The sequence below is a fragment of the Actinia tenebrosa genome, unplaced genomic scaffold, assembly GCF_029948245.1.
Source record: "Actinia tenebrosa isolate PJP-AT-01 unplaced genomic scaffold, QUT_ActTen_1.0 PGA_scaffold3__52_contigs__length_22856419, whole genome shotgun sequence".
Classification (NCBI taxonomy): domain Eukaryota; kingdom Metazoa; phylum Cnidaria; class Anthozoa; order Actiniaria; family Actiniidae; genus Actinia; species Actinia tenebrosa.
Genome location: NW_028292580.1, coordinates 22819252 through 22836924, shown reverse-complemented (window position 1 = coordinate 22836924; position 17673 = coordinate 22819252). Strand labels below are relative to the sequence as shown.

Here is a 17673-nt window from a genome sequence, read left to right as displayed (position 1 = left end):
CGTTTCTTGATTACTTTCTACAAAAAAATACAAGGGCAGTTCGCTCTTTTTTGAGGTAAATCTTCTACTTATTTTTATAATTACAACACTTGTAATCTATAGGATAGCTAAGAAATTGTTTATATTTCCCAAATTGTTAATTTTGACCTCTGGAATTAGAGATCTCAGTTTGATTGTGCTGTTATTCGAGCTTTGAATAAAATAGAAAGAGGTTCGATTGATCATTTTGGGGCTAAAGTAATCTTAATAAATTCTTAAAATCTAACAAAAGTTTTTTTATATATTTTTCGGTGTAAGTGATGGATTCTCCTTTACTCGAAGATGAGAAATTCGACTTCGATCTACCGTTATCTCCAGACGAAGAAAGGTGAGATTGAATGTTTGCATTGTTGTACATACATCGTTGTGCTTGGATCATAACCGATTGCGGTTTTTAGCTCCTAAACAGTTTTACCTAACAGATCTTGACGATCGATTAAAATCTTAGTCTTTATAAAATGTAATAATACATAGCTAGCATAATATAACGATAAAATTTGTAATTATGTTAGGGATCAAGATGAAGAAGACGATGAAATCTTCTTTGGTCCGATCGGACACAACGAACGCTGTGTGGCTGCAAAAACAGAAACTAAAGTATCGAAATACATTGACGAAGTTGAAAGCTTCAAACCATTGAGCCCATTAAACCCCGAACAAGTCGTAGAAATCTTCAAAGAAGCCACATCTATGGCCCTTATGTTCAGGACAAGTTCTTCAGAAGCTGTTGTGGAGGACCAAGACAAAAAGTCTAGTTCAGATTTTCCAGAACTAATCAGTGATGAGGCTGAATCAAGGCGCAGAGCATTGAAGTGTGAAAATACCATAAAAAATGAAGACGGCACTGCTAAAACTTTAGAAAACTCAACCAAATTAACAGAAAAAATGTCTGAAAATGAAGGGGATAAATTCGTGGTCAGAAAACGAGTTTTAAAGGAACGAAATATAAAATCAAGTATCAACAAGGAATCTCCAAAAAACACTATCATAAAACCGCAACTTGTGAAGAAAGGACAAATTGCTTCAGCACAAAACAGGGGTAGTAATAGTGTATCAAAACTGCAGAAGTTCAAGACAAATTCGAAATCTACGTACCAAAATTCTGTAAGTAATTTTTACTTGTTTTATATTTCTGGCACTTCTTACACAAAGAGTTCAACACCTGAAAACCAACATTATTTAGTATTAGTCAAATCCAAACCATGGTCTATCATCGATGCTGTGTTATGATTGGATGAGCTGCTACTAGGCCATATCCCACTAGTAGCGAAAAGTGCTGGCTTTGAAAACCATAACATTAAACTTAGCTTTAATTTAAAACTTACTTGTTTGCATCTATATATCTGACCTACTAGTTGGATTTGACTAAAAAATTAGTCCTCTCGCCTTCATGGCCTATGAGTCAATAGTTCATTCGGACTCAAGGACTAATTACACTCGACGAAAAAATGGATTTGTCATGTAGGCAAACATATAGACAAATATATGGGCAAATATCATATTTGACTAATAGTAGACAATATTTGCCCAATGACTGTATATGATATGTACCTACACATTTATCCCATGGGCACAGATGGCAAAGTCCGTATGGCCCAGTAAAATCCCAAACGGCAAATATATAGCAGATATCATATCATCCATACATTTACCCGGTAGTAAATGTGAATGCTCATTTGATATGTGCACGTATTTGCCCAGCCCGTATATGTGTTTTATGCCTTACGTATACCCTGTGTTTCCCCAGGCCGTATATGTGATTCATGCCTTACATATACCCTGTATTTTCCCAGGTCGTATATGTGATTCATGCCTTACATATACCCTGTATTTTCCCAGGCCGTATATGTGATTCATGCCTTACATATACCCTGTATTTTCCCAGGCCGTATATGTGATTTATGCCTTACATATACCCTGTGTTTGCCCAGGCCGTATATGTGATTAATGCCTTACATATACCCTGTCTTTGCCCAGGTCGTATATGTGATTTATGCCTTACATATACCCTGTGTTTCCCCAGGCCGTATATGTGATTTATGCCTTACATATACCCTGTATTTTCCCAGGCCGTATATGTGATTTATGCCTTACATATACCCTGTGTTTGCCCAGGCCGTATATGTGATTTATGCCTTACATATACCCTGTATTTGCCCAGGCCGTATATGTGATTCATGCCTTACATATACCCTGTATTTTCCAAGGTCGTATATGTGATTTATGCCTGACATATAACCTGTGTTTGCCCAGGCCGTATATGTGATTAATGCCTTACGTATACCCTGTCTTTGCCCAGGTCGTATATGTGATTAATGCCTTACATATACCCTGTATTTTTCCAGGCCGTATATGTGATTTATGCCTTACATATACCATGCGATATGCTCTGACCGTATATGTGATTAATGCCCCCTTAATGCCTTAGATGTACCAGCGCGTCTTAGCCATATTTGCTCAGTTGAATTATGCTCATCATATTTGCTAAATTTAACTATGTTATCAGTCTTCAGCTATTGTCACTTATGGCAGGCCAAAAAAAATAGAAACGATATATGCCGTGACAACCACCTCATACTTTAAACATAGCTAACCTATGTTAAGAAGCAGGAAAAAAGACATAAATCATACTGAAAAATTTTTATTGTGAATTTCCTTTTCTTGACGACTGATTAACTATGAACAATTTGTTAACTACAACTAATTGAAAATGCTAGTTCTGTAAATTAATTATAGGTGTTTGATTCATCTTGTGACAGAATTTGTGAAAGAAGATCATAATATATTTAGTTGTCAATCGATCTTTGGCTTATGTACGATTCTTTTTAGATATTCTGTAGTAGTACACTTCATTTATAACTGCAAAAATTTAATTAAGGACACCGAATGTGGTTGGGTTTCTACGAGTTTTATGAATTAAATCTTGTGTCACTGTTCCTCCGTTCCTTTGGCCTGATTTCTAGGGTTTTCCTTCTTCTTTCGATTATTTGAACATTATACTTGTTTACTTGAAGAAATCCAAAGGTCAATAGGCTTAAATAGCCGCTGCTATACCGTTTGACCTTTGGATTTCTTCAAGTAAACGAGTATAACGTTCAAGTAATCGAAAGAAGAACGAAAACCCTAGAAATCAGGCCAAAGGAACGGAGGAACAGTGACACAAGATTTAATTCATAAAACTCGTAGAAACCCCAACCACGTTCGGTGTCCCAGTGCCCTTGATTTGATAAAAACCTTTAGGCTCTCAATGCCCATTCGGGACCTCCAGATAGCGTTGGGCGTCTTGACGGCTCTCCGATTTTCCACTTCAAAAGCATGGTGAGACTGCGCTCTGACAGCCTCCTTTTTGCTTTTCGGTCCATGCTTTCCATGAACTGGTTAGCTAGGGGGCTTCTCCATGCCAGAGGGTGTTTTATTAAAACTTTACTCTGCTTAGTAGGGCCCCCTTCGTTATCAGAGCCACTGTCCGCTGTATCGTCATCAGCCTGGTCATCCGCCTCTGACATCGACTCCTCTGATGACATATACTCCAGTTTCATAATTGCCTTGACTTTCTCTTTGTCCCCTGGTGATAGCGAGGTTGACAAGTCCGCTGCCTTGGATCTGGATTTTAGGAGCTAAAAGAAAAAAGAAAAAAGAAAAAAAAACAAAACACCGTCAGTCAAAGTTTCTTATTAAACAAAGTCATAATCGTTGCAAATTCAGTTTACTCACATTTTGTTTTCTTTGTGTTTTCCGCTGCATCTTTTGATGCCTTCCAAGGGCCCCTCAACGCTCTCTTTTGTTTCTCTTTCTCCTCGTCAGAAAGTGACTTTTAAGGGCAGCTGAAATTACATCAAGTACCCATATATTAAAACTTGAGACAAAATTTGTTAGAAATGTTGGCATTTGGCCGACAATTACTCCTTTAGCATCCATTTGTTTTTGCTTTGTTTTGTTTCGTTTTTTTTTTTTTTTTTTTTTTTTTTCCCATGTTATTTTATTTCAAACTGCTTCCCCTCCCTTCGGCATTTGAATATTTCTAAAAGGATTTCGTTACCCCCTCCCCACCCCCCCCCCCCCCCCCCGACCACCACCCCCATCCTTTGTCCTCACCCCTCCCCCCCGGGTTAACTTTGATAGGTGCATAAGGCCTTTCGCACTTCGTAATATAAAATACATAAATACCTTCTAACTCGACGGCAGAGACATCCTTATGAACATTCAGAACTCTATCCCTTATTGCGTTATTAATCTGTTCGTTGACGTCATCTCTGAAACTAATTAGGAAATACCATATTTGAGTGGTAAGTGGAAACTTAATATGGAAAGTAACTATGGATGATTCAGACAATATCATTTTTATTAAATTTTCATACTTACGCTTTAGTAAAATCCCATATAAGAGGGTTTTCTTCCCTGTCCCGTAATTTCTTTGCTACCAAGCGTACTTCAGACTGTAATAACATAATATAATTCATTAAAATCATAAGATGTACCTTAAGTTATTCTTAGACATAGTAATAATGTTTTCATTATTTTTATGGCTGTGATTGTATAATATTGGGGAAAAAATCGAAATCAAATCAATTCCTTTACAAAAAAGGAAATTATCATTATCATTCAGTGTCTTGTTATTGGAAATCAATAGTAAAGTTTGGTAGCATTAACCACTGCCATGGCGGGTTTCCCGCCAATTTTAGTATTGCATAAATTATACCGCTACATAATTATACCAACTACTCTTCGCGCCAAGAATTCCCAGTAAAATTATCAATAAAAATAGCTTGCTTTTTTAAATATTGCCACTTTACTTACTGCAACAGCCTTTGAGACAGTAATCTTGGTCTTGCTGTTGTCCTTATTCTGCTGGCTTTCTTTTAAGGCCGCTAGTATTTGGCGGTTTTGTTCTTGCAGTTCTTTAAACTGTTTTACAATCGTTTCGAAATTTGAAGAAATTTCTTCTTTTTCGCTGTCGGGGTCAACGTTCTCATTCTCGCTTGTTGCTTGCAATAGGCGATTTCTGTGTTCTCTTAGCACATCCTCGTTACCACCAGGGACAGAGGGAATAAGTATATTAAGCCTTTGAGAATTGGCGCCATTTTCAGTATGTCTACTGCTTGTACTGGTAGTTGCAGTAACAGAATGGATTGGCATTGGGCGTCCTGGTAAAGGTGTAGATGTTCTTCCCATTTTTTGATCGCGACGAATGAACGCAATTTATAAGCAAAGATATAGAATGTGCGGGAAACTAGATGACCGACAGAGTTTGTTACCTGTTTGTGACCAAAAGGCGAATGAACGAATAAGTACATCCACTGAACAAATCTACCCCCTATCTATCACGGCGTATCACGTGACTTGTGATGACATATACGTTCATATAATGAAGTCTAATAATAAAAAAAGGAATAACTGTCTTATAAAAATGCTGAAGTTGTATCCAGGATTCATGTTAAGTAATATATCTATTATCTTAAAGCTATTTGCTCCATTTTATAAAGTTATGAAATTTTTTCTAAAGCCTAGATTCACGAAATATCATTGCAATAAACTTGATTAGCTTCTAGCTCTAAAACCATCGTACCATTATCTGCCGCCAACAGTGACAGCTCTAAGGAAAAGGGTGCGGTAATAAAGATCCGGCGTGCTTTTGTCCAATGGCATGTGGTTGATGGACGTGGAACTTTATTACGCTGGAATATGGCTTTTAGTCATTCAAAATGCTTGGATTTTGAGTAATTATCCCAATGATACACACCGTCTTTTTAATTATATAGTTCTGGAAAACAAAATGTCTTCTGCGATGTCAAAGCGTTATCATTGCTTTCATTGTAACGAAGATCTACATTACAGAGTATTTTGCCGTCACAAAGAAGAATTTTATGATCCTTTAACAAATCAATGGCAATTACAGCGGAATGACGACGAAGACTCAAATGATAGTATTTTCACTCACGAGATTGACGGCCAGAACGACACTTCTTCTAATGACTACAGCGAGATAAACGTTTTGGACCAAACTGATCAAGACTCCTCTGATGTGCCAAATACAAACCAACCATCAAGTGACGAATTCTTACCAGCTACTTCACAAAAAGGTATTGATGTTATACGTTTATTTGATGATTAGATTATATAATCTTTAAATGTTAAAGTCAAACTGCATATAGATAAAAGACTGAATCTTTAACAAGCGGCTGATTTGCACATGATCTAGCTCCCCTATTGGATTTACTACCAAGCATTAGTGTTATTGAAGCGAGATTAAGTTAGAGGTACAAATGATTCTTTTCTATTTCTATCTTAGCCTCGTTTTCACCGTTACTTTTAAGAAGGGTGCATTATTAAGTAATCGGCTTATGGTTGCCATCAAAACCTCAGTGTTCATTCAGAAAGGTTCATTCAAAGAGTTTATAAAATCATAGCTAGAGATAACTCATTTAAAACGCCAAAAAGAATTTACTATGTTCAAATGGATATTGCTGTACATTTTCGTCTCCAAATCAATTCATGACTGTGGTCATCCTGAGATAGCATGGTATCCGGCAAAACATGTTTGTCAAGTTAGAGAAATACAATTATAAATAATTTATTTAATATGTCTCTTGGGTTTTTTATTTTCGATTTATCATTTTTCTTTCACGAATTATAAATTGTTGTTTTGCTGACTTAGAAATTTATATTTTATTTTCAATGGAAATCATTTATTTTCAGAGCAAAATTTGGGTCAAAATTATGCATTTAGGGACCGGTCATTATTTAAGTTGGAGGAGGGGGGGGGGGAGTGGGGGGGGGGGTGGAGGAGAAATTGTCAGTGAGGCAAAAAAATTTCAAGGCCCCCCCTTTGAAGGCATCCAAGTTTATTGAAAACCCCCCATGGATTGTAGTAAAAAATTTAAAAATTTTCCCTAAAAGTCATTTTTAAATTCCAAGACCCCCCATTTTTCACTAGCAAAAATTTCAGCCCCCCCCCCCCCCCAATATTTTCTTTCCTCCCCCCCCCCCCCCCAACTTAAATAATGACCGGTCCCTTAGCCCATGAGGTTTTTTTTACTGACATTTTTTTTCTAGTATTATAATGGTTTCAGACTTTATCTTATACTATGTTGCAGTTATGCAATGCCGAATGAATAAAATACATCGTATTTGCTTATGTTTAAAGGAGACGGAATATATAACTTTGAGGAAGAAGATCAAGTGTTTTGGGATGACAAGTCGGACAGTGAATCTGACCATGAAGAGATAAGAGGAAATGAAAGAAGGAGATTGGTTGAAACTTGGGATATTGATATCGAAGACCTAGAAAGAGATTTTGAACAATCTAGTGCAGAAATAAGCGTTGCCGTCGAAGCAAGTTCCCGAGTGACCCTTATTAACTAGATTGCCTTGTTTGTGTGCTTTTGGTCTGCATACTTTTCTGTACCAGACCGAGGCATTGATATTCTCCTCGCCTTTTTTAAAGCGATTTTTCAGGTTTTGTGTGAGCTTTCGCCAATCATTTTCCCAACCGCAGTATTGGTTTTCCCGAGCTCCTTCAAACTCTTGAAAAATTATCTTTCTTTTAAAGATAAGCATTCAGAGTATGTTGTTTGTCCGAAATGCGACACCCTATACCGTTTTCAAGACTGCATAACAACAAGATTCGGGCGTGTCATTGCTAAACCATGTTCTCACATTGCTTTTCCGAATCACCGTCAATTGTTTCGCCGCACACCTTGTGGAGCGGAATTGCTTAAGGAAATTCGTTTGAAAAATGGACAGACGAAATTGTACCCACGTAAAGTTTATTGTTATAAAAGCATCAGAGAGACTCTAACTCACTTTATTAAGCGACCAGACTTTGTACAAAAATGTGAGATTTGGAGAAATCGGAATGTACCGGATGATATTTTAGTTGATATTTACGATGGCCAAGTGTGGAAAGATTGGCAATATTTTAACAGCACTCCTTTCCTTGCCCAGCCTAATAATTATGCTTTTATGCTGAATGTTGACTGGTTTCAGCCTTTTAAGCACAGTGTCTATAGCGTTGGAGTCATATATATGGTCCTCCTAAATCTTCCGAGAAAAGAAAGGTACAAAGAGGAAAACGTAATAATAGTTGGGATAATACCTGGTCCACACGAGCCCAAATTGAATATCAATACGTACTTACAACCACTTGTAGCCGAATTGAACTTATTGTGGCACGAAGGCATCCAAGTTCGGCCTCATGGGAGTAGAACAGCAAGATGTTTTCGAGCTGCCCTCCTTTGTATTGCTTGTGACATTCCTGCACTAAGAAAAGTTTGCGGTTTCTTAGGATGTACTGCTCACCGAGGGTGCTCAAAGTGCACAAGATTTTTTCCCGGAGATTTTAGTAGCATGAATTTTTCAGGTTTCGAAGATGACAATACACCAAGGACAAATGAAGAGCACCGAAGAGAGGCTCAGAAAATACTCAATGCAACAACCGCTGATGAACGAAACCAAATTGAAACTTCCACTGGAACAAGATATTCTGAACTCTTACAGTTGCCTTACTTCGATTGTACTCGTTACCATGTTGTTGATCCTATGCACAATTTGTTTTTAGGGACAGCAAAACATTTAATGAAAAATGTATGGCTAAATGCTGAAACGCCAATTGTTTCTAAAGAAAATTTGAATAAAATCCAGGAAAAGGTAGATGACGTCAAAGCACCATCATTTATTGGGCGTCTCCCGAAAAAGATATCAACATCGTTTGGAGGATTTACTGCTGATCAGTGGAAAACATGGACTCTCTTGTATTCTGTATTCTGCATTTGGAATATCGTTCCAACAGATGATTTGGAGCTGTGGAGGTTATTCGTATTGTCCTGCTTTCACCTTTGCTCTCCACTTATTACAACTGAAGAGCTACAAGAAGGACATGATTACCTAGTGGAATTTTGTAAATCGTTTGAAAAAAGATATGGAAAGGAACGTGTTACGCCAAACATGCATCTACACCTGCACCTCAAACAATGTATTTTAGATTACGGGCCTGTATATTCATTTTGGCTTTTCAGCTTCGAACGTTTCAATGGGATTTTAGGAGCGTTTCGAACTAACAATAGATCTGTTGAAATACAAATCATGAGAAAATTTCTCCAAAAGCATGAACTAAGAGATATCCCTTTACCAGAGAGATTTCGAGAAACTTTCCAACCAGTATTTCAACTTCTTCAGGAGGCACAACAAGTAGGAACACTTGGCGAAAGCATCCCATCAATACCATCAACACTTAATCTTTCAGTTGGTCAAGTACTACGTTGCTAGAGTGGAGCAATATGAATGCATACTCATGTTTTTCACCTCGATCCATTGATGTTCTTGATGATGACTATACAGAATATCTCTTTAAAGCTTATGAAACAATTTTACCTCAACACTCGGTCATTGAATGTGTTACCGATACGTTTGAGAGAGTTAGTACCATTGGATATTCGGGGACAAAGCTAGGGTCCTCTGACTCTAGACTGGAACGTTCTTCCTTCATTCTTGCAAGTTGGTGTGGCCAATATAGTGGCAGTATTGAGACCGATTCATTTGACTTGCGCCCCGGTGTTGTCGATTTCTTTCTTAAACAAACCATTATAATTGATGGCAAGCAGGAATCATTGTGTATGGCAAAGGTTCGATGGTATCAGCGACATCCAGAAAGACACAGGATTGGCAGACCACATGAAATTTGGTGCAGAAACTTGTTTGAAATGGAAGGGCCCTCTACATTCATACCCATACAAAGGATACACAGCCAGTTTGTTGCTGCTTACGATGTTATTGACAAAGAAAGAGTATTAATTGTTTGTCCTTTACAACGTAAATTGTACGGATGATGGAGATGACAGTAAAGTATCATCCAGGAAAAATATTCAAAGCTATCAAAAATAAACTGTTTGAACTGTGCATCAGTAACTAGATAGTCAAAATGAAAATTGAATGAATTATTTGATGACTTTAAAATTAGATGAATTAAAATAATTATGAATGAAATTGCATATATTGCCAATAAAAAAGATGAATTCATATGTTTAGACTAAACAAAATTGATGCTTCAAATAATATTACAGATGTTAGCGGTTTGAAATGCAGCTCATGAGGTTAATGGGTTAATGAGTTTTCTTATTGTCACTGGAAAAAACGCATATACGACTTACGCATATTATAAATACATCGTCCGCGTATTTTCCTGTGTGTATCAACGCATATAACCTCTCCTTCATGACATCAAAGCAAAACAATGATTGAATTAATGTGGTCGCAACATTGATGTCATGCGTTAGGAGAAAAAATTGACACATATGACTGAGATGGACCTGCATGCACTCCCCCCTCGTAAGTCGTAAAAACAAGCCAACATCCATTATAATTCAGTTGAAAAATTATTGATTTGTTTTGAAAAGTTTTGATTGCAATGAATTGAAACGGAAACCTCACATCGGATATACTCAGTTTGGGGTATTGTATTTGCTCCCCAGGTAAATATGGGGCAAAGCCTAGTGCAAAGTTGATTTCATATGTGCCCTTCATTTGACAATAGGGCAAATATAGGGCAAAAACGGTTATCATATATCCCCACTGGGTAAATGCGTCTAAACTAAGGGCAAATATATAACATATTTACCCATGTGTTCAGATGTATGGCAAAGCAATGGCAAATTTATTAGAAATTTACCCCGACCTTTGCCTGCATAGGCAAATGTATGGGCAAATATAGAGCACCATATTTGCACAACATTTGCCAAGTGGACATATGATGACCAAATCCATTATTTCGTCGAGTGTTACTAATTAGAATTATAGTAGTCTCCTATGCAGCCTCTGTTAGATTCATCACACGATGCTCTCCCTCGTTTGTGGATAGCTTTGAATGACAACTGATGCCATAAATTATAAGGTTCTGGTGAAATCTCTAACATCAGCTGTGGAGAAGACTAGTATATTCTGAGTCGTTACGCTGAATCAAGCTATGAGTAATTACCTTCACAATTTTGAGAGAGCCTTTCTAATTGGACATCAACTCAACCTCGTGTTCATTTGATATTGTTCTACAGGAATTGCGCTAGGATTTTTCAAACCATATGTCCTGTGACTCACTTAATTACTCACATTCATGGCTAAAATAATGGCTGCTTAATAGCCAGATATGATGACTTGCCACATTGCATGGTTTTTATTGAATTGAACAGAGTGTGACCATATTCAAGAGGATTGGCCTAAGAGATGACATTCTCTGTTGACCAGCCACTATTATAAGCCCTAAAATTGGGGTCCCAAGCATTACATTGGGGTTGCCAATCAATATCTAGGAATTGAAGCCTGCTTGTCAACACAATTGAAGCAAGTCCTGGGAAGCAAAGATGCATTAATTTTTGTATAAAATGTACAATATTCATATTAACTTGATCTGTGGATCTTACATTAAAACCATGGGTCTTGCTTTGAAAATGATTAGAATTTGTGCCTTGGCAGTTGTGCTTTACTGCACATATTGACACAGTTATCAGGCGGCTTAAAGTGTAATAATACCACTTTTTTGATCTGAACAGCCGCTTAAAGTCAATAAAATGCTCATATATGGGGTCGTGGAAGACAATTCTCAGTCTCCTGCCAATAAGGTATTTTATACATCTGGGCCTAGTTGTACAAGGAGTCAATAGTTCTGTCCAACAGACAAATCTTATCCAGTGGGTACATATATTGGGTAACGGCATTGACTTATCCACTGGATAAGGATTTTTTTGTCAGATAGAGCTGTCCACCTTTTGTACAACCTGTCTCTGTTTTATTTTCAAGTTCCCTGTGAGGAGAACCTCTCTCCTTTCTCTCCATTTTATTATTCTTCTTTCTTCCTCAATAATACTAAAGAAAAATAGACTCAGTCTGCTCAGAGGGAATTTCCGAGAGTCAGGTTTAAAGTGCCTATACCACCTATGTAACTGAATATTTTCATTATTGATTCTACATAAAGTAAATATTTGAATGGTAAAAGAATTTCTTATAATTCAATTGATGCATCTTGAAGATATCAAGGTTTATATTTCCTCTATGCTAATGAGTGTGATGTCATTATCGGCATGATTAAATATACAAAACTTTTCTGGGGCAGCAAATTATCCTGTATATAACATCATTGTCTTACTCATGGGTCAGAAAATTAATACAGGGTTCGTGCTACTCCTTAAACTCCTTGAAAGCTCCTTGAATTTAATTCACGTTTTCAAGGGCACTTGAAAAGCTCTTGAATTTTATGATTTTAGCGAAACTCTTTGAAAACACCTTGAATTTTTGCTTTGATCATTACTTGCATGGTTTTGAAATAGGTCTTGTCAGAAAGATTGGAAAATCTGAAAGTCAGCCATGTGCAACCACCGTGTAAAACCTTGGCATATTTAGCTGAACATACCCCTTGAAAATTCATTTTTGGGTCCTTGCATACTCCTTGAATAGTCCTTGAATTTTAAGTGGTTATCTCAGCACGAACCCTGTTAATAGCAAATTTGTTTTCTCATAGTAATCAGTGTTGCAATTTAAAAACGATGAGAAGCAAACTCAGATTCCTATAATGACATCACGCTCATTAGCATATAGGAAATATAAACCTTGATATCTCCAATATGCATCACTCGGATCATATGAAAATTTTTTATCATTCAAATATTCACTTTATTTAGAATAAATACTGAAAATATTAAGTTAGGTGGGTATAGGTACATTAACTGAAGTTTACCTTCCTCTACTGAAACCAACAGAAGTCCGATATCAAGAAATCAAGCGTGGGAACTCCAAGGAAATTTTCTTCCTCGTCTTCAAAGGCTGACAGGTAGGAAGGGAACTTCTTTGGGTTGTATTGTTTCTCAAACTAATAATTAGACAAGGAAAGATTGCGGCTGCCATGTTGAAAAGTTCTTGTTAAATTCTGCTTTGATTTACTCTAGATATAATTCATTAAAATGCAAACATAGTCTATATCCAGGTAACAGTACAAAATAACCAGCACTTTTTGGTTCTATAAATGTGAAAAATAAATTCAGTATTGTTTCAAAGATGATGTCTTTGCAACCTAATACTTCTGGAAAAGAAAAGGTTGATAAGTACTTAAAAGGGCTTTTCAATCTATCAAGAAGTTATATTTACTAATACTTCTATTGTGTATATTTAGGTCCTTTTCAAGCACGAAAAGTTCAAGTGATACTTCCTTCACAGAAGAGACTACAAAACAGTCAAAGGTTTGTGTTTGTTTTGTACTTTTTTTGCCTTTGACTAAAGAACAATAATTATGCCTCTGTTATATATCTCTTTCATTTTTTTTAGCTACCAATGCCTTCCCAAAGTGGACTAAAGGCACCAGGTTTCAGCTCAGGACGCAGGAAAAGAACAAGTTCTAACTCGTCAAATTCAAGTACATCATCTACTTCTGCCTTAAATGAAACTTTTACTTTAACCAGATCGTCAGGTTCTCCAAATTCAACCAAACAATCTAGAAGTAATAAACCACAACCCAATTCAAAACCATTGCTTACTAAAATTGGCCTTTCGAAACCCACCTTTGCGAAGCCAAATGAGGTCCCAAAAACAAGCAAATTGCAGCCTTTGAAAGCTTTGCAGCGGGCTCCCGCTGGCTCAGCAAGGAGTATGTCAGCCACTGGCCTAAAGAGTCCAGCACAGACAAAGAGTATACCAAGAGCTGCTAGTGCCGGGTCAACACCTTTAAGAGCTCAGACTCCTATAGCTGACAGAACACCTAGCAAAGGAACCACACCCATCAGACGTCGAAGCAGTATTAATACTTCTGCTAGTATGGCAGCAAAGAAAAGACAGTCTAGTGGTTTGGTACCTCCAAGTGACACAGTTAAAAGGTCAACTACTCCTGTCAGGAAACTTACATCAGAGGCTGCGTCAAATGGTTTGGCTGTACAAAGAAAGGCTAACAGAGGAATGAAAGGTCAAAGAATAAACGAAAAGCCTGGCAAAGATATGAAACCAACTACACCTGAAAGTAAATTGAATGATGAGGAAAGAATCATCACAACTCCAAAAAATACAGGTACTAATTTACATTTAAAATCTTTATTTTTATTTTATATTATTATTATTTATTTATTTATTTTTGTGGCCTTTCTTTGATGGTTGAATTGGAAATATTTTAAGTTAAATAAATAAAAACTATGATAAAAAATGGGATTTAGCAGAGTAGCTATTTGTCCACTGAAATTTCAATTGCCCTATTTCACTATGACGTCACTGCTTGTTTATGTGGGGATAGAACCGCCAAATCCAATAGAAAATTTAACAAAATTTGCTCCTAGCGAAACAGTTTAATCTAAAATGGCCTGGTTTTCAGATATGTGTTAATATGTACTAAAAAATATTCTGAGCGTTTGCTGGCTATTCTACTTCTCTTTGTGGATTGATACAGGTTTTAGAACAATTTTCAGTGAATTTGTGTTGATTTGACCCCGTCCAATGACCATGATCCTTTGAGTTTAAACAATAGATTGTTGAAGATTGTTTTGATGTGACGTCATAGTGAAATAGGGCAATTGGAATTTAGTTTAAGTTAATCTTTTATGGAGGGAGGAAAACCTGGAGAACAACCAAGAGGAAAACCCTTGAAGCAAAGAAGAACACCAATAAACAACTCTACCACATACAACACCAGTTGATTTTTATGGAGGGAGGAATATTTGAAAAACCAAAGAAAAACGATGCATTATTCTTCAAAACTTTATTCCATAGAAGAAAAACAAACAAACGGTCAGATGTCCAGAAGTGTCAACTGCAAGAAGCGGCGCTCCTTCATACCAACACCAAACCTTAATCGCACTATGGAACCTCGAAAAAATGTCGATTCTGGTTCTCCTCAAGCTCCAAGTCATGTTCCATTTAATCTTTCACCAACGATATCAAAGCAATGTGAGAAGACTGAATCAAATAAGGAGAACAATGAACCAATAGTAGTGCTTAATTTTAACACCAGCGATGAAGAAAAAGACCTGAAATTTATTGATCCCCAAAGCCCTGAATCACCAAATGAAGATACAATTTCAGATGCAATTCTCTCAGAATTAAGTGACAAACAGTCCAGTGGTGGTCGTAAAACCAACAGTCCTGATGCAATACAGACTAAAGAACTTGATCTAATGATACAAGAGAGCCCATTGCCAATAAAAAAAGTGTCTCTAGATGACTTTGTAGATCCATTTTCTCCAGGGATCCCAACACCTGATCTTCCAAGTGATGACTGTCTGAACCCAGTGGTTTTACAGATTGACACTAAAGATTTGATTGATCTATCTCACATGTCACCCAAACCAGAGGTAAAGTATCCAGGTTAAAAACCCAGTGTAAATCTATCCTAAAAGGGCTAGAATGCAAGGCTATTGAGAAAAGATTCATTGTGCCAGTCAACATAGCTGTTGCGTAAGAAATTTGTCTTGTAACAGGATGGGGTGTTAACTAAACTTTATCTTAATTTTGCAGCCCGACTTGATTGACTTAGCTGCTGAGTCTCCAGTCCATCTTGTAGTAAGTCAAAATCTATAATAATTTTTATAAATCATATTGCTACAGTAAATCATGCAACTGAGCTCAAAATAAAACTGCATTGATTCCATTATTACAAAGCTGTCATACTGTAAAACAAATATCAGTTGTTTTGTTACATATCGGTTTCAATACACAGTATTTAGGTCATTTCGTTGCACATGTATGGGCATTTCTGTACACGATGTATGGTTGATTCAATGCATGTCTATATTCAAGTCATAACATAATATTACAAACCAATAACAGGAGATAACATGCTAAAAAGTAGTTTTAAAATGAATTAAAAGTATGGCATCACACGCAAGCATGGTGTACATATGAAGTTGATCAAGAAGTGAAACATTGCATCTCTGTAATGTGTATCAAAATGACTCTCACAGACTCGTACCCAATTGCTTCTCTTGTCTTATTGATCTCACGCTGTGGTTGATGAGAAGGATTTAGTGAGTTCCCGGTGGATCAAAAAGCCAAAAGCCACCGCGTGCAAAAAAAGCGTGAAACAAATGACGACTGGGTATGAGTCTGACTCAACCCCGAGATATACGTCCATGTGCACATGTAAAAGTCAATGCGTATAAATTATTATGTACATTTAGTTTCCAGTGGATTAATAATTTTTTAAATCATCTTTTTTATTTCTAGGAAGCCAAGTTGGTCGACATCTAGACGATCCCCAAAATCTAAAATATTATAATTAGAAATTTGGAAGTCGAAACGAATTTTGTCATAAACTTCATGCTGGACATAGCTGATAAATTTTGAATTTCGGGTCCTAGCTGTCAAACATTATCAGCAATGAAGAGACATAAGTGTGATGAAATTTAGATTTTAGACTTAACACTTTTCATTGCTACAAGGCAAACATTGCAGGTTAATCGACAATCGACTAATATTAATTATATAAATCATTTTATGTACCTCTAGTAGTTCCCATATAACATTTATTTTAACAATAGTCCCCTTCACAGTTCCCTGCACCATCTTGAAAGGTAGCTGGGCCTTTGCATCAAAGTGAGACGAACGGTGAGCTTGCAATGATGAGACCTTTTTTTAACACCTTGGACAATTATTTACAGGTCTCTATCATTGCAATCTCACCGTTCGTCTCGCTTCGATGCAAAGGCCCGGCTACCTTTCATGATGGCAGAGGGAACCGTCAAGGGGACTATTTAGTCTATAGATAAAACAAAAGAATTTCAATATCCTGAGAATAAGAAACCTTTTTTTTGCCCTCCAAATTGAGCTGCTTTCTGAATTGCTTCAAGGGGTCTACTGGCATTGCTGATTAACTTGTCACAACATTTTTCTTGATAATCACATAGAAATGAATAGAGTCAGTCAAGTATGCAGGAAGCGTTTGCTATCTTGGATACATAGGGAGTACAAGTAGATAGTGTTGTATGCAATATTCTACTTTTCCTCTCCTTGTTTCCACCATCGAACTCCCCCTCCCCTCCCCTTCCAAGAAGTGCAATTATTGACCTTTCCAGAATTTGCTAGAGTGAGCATGAAATAACTGTACCAAGTTGATGTCGGACTTGATAAAATACAGTAAATGCATAAATACAAAGTCCAATTTCAAATTAGAGCCATTGTTGGTTCGTAATCACTTTGCCTTCGGCATTGGCAAATGATTCCTTGCTCACTACTAACAAATCACAATATTTTTCTCAAACTCATCCAATAATTACTTTATCATTCAAATTATTTGTTGCTTTCTTTTTAAGCTTTAGTAATTTTTTTTGCTATCTATTAAACATACCAAGTCACAGGTAAGCAAGCCATGTTGACGAATGCAATGTTACTGTGCATGAGCAGACCATTATATGCAGCACAACAGCTTTGCATGAGCAAAAGATTATTTGTAGGTGAAAAAAGAAAAGAAAAAAAAGGAAAAAATAATACTTGAATGATAAAATTAATGCTTTGGTGTCCTCTGTAAATCAAGCTTCCCTTACTACTTCATGTAAGACTACATGAAATGGCGCATTCCGTAATAAAGTTTTTTTGAGTTTGGGTTAGGGTTTGTTTAAGGGTTTCAGAACGTTATAAGCAATAATGCTGTTTTATGTAGTCTTACATGAAGTACTAACCCAA

General features: G+C 36.8%; 3 protein-coding genes across 4 annotated transcripts; 2 read left to right on the top strand and 1 right to left on the bottom strand.

The window, feature by feature from the left end:
* Positions 1-20: 20 nt before the first annotated feature.
* LOC116304902 (uncharacterized) lies at positions 21-17428 on the top strand. The gene is made up of 10 exons (XM_031714692.2): positions 21-55; positions 298-367; positions 552-1143; positions 11577-11645; positions 12780-12850; positions 13190-13256; positions 13342-14074; positions 14767-15347; positions 15511-15555; positions 16219-17428. Exons 2-10 carry the CDS (start codon positions 300-302, stop codon positions 16240-16242), a joined length of 2250 nt encoding a protein of 749 aa, XP_031570552.2. The 5' UTR covers positions 21-55; positions 298-299; the 3' UTR covers positions 16243-17428.
* On the bottom strand, positions 3159-5211 carry LOC148908920 (uncharacterized). The gene is made up of 5 exons (XM_089034998.1): positions 4837-5211; positions 4402-4475; positions 4207-4298; positions 3754-3863; positions 3159-3656 (listed from the first exon to the last, which is right to left on the bottom strand). The coding sequence occupies exons 1-4, from the start codon at positions 5209-5211 to the stop codon at positions 3808-3810; spliced, it is 597 nt and encodes a 198-aa protein (XP_088891124.1). The 3' UTR covers positions 3159-3656; positions 3754-3807.
* LOC148908919 (uncharacterized) lies at positions 5684-10782 on the top strand. Of its 2 annotated transcripts, none has more exons than XM_089034996.1 (2): positions 5684-6119; positions 7184-8873. In XM_089034996.1, the coding sequence occupies exons 1-2, from the start codon at positions 5684-5686 to the stop codon at positions 7399-7401; spliced, it is 654 nt and encodes a 217-aa protein (XP_088891122.1). In that variant the 3' UTR covers positions 7402-8873. The 2 variants fall into 2 exon arrangements, with proteins under 2 accessions (XP_088891122.1, XP_088891121.1); XM_089034995.1 differs by having other exon boundaries at positions 5995-6119; positions 7184-10782.
* Positions 17429-17673: the final 245 nt, after the last annotated feature.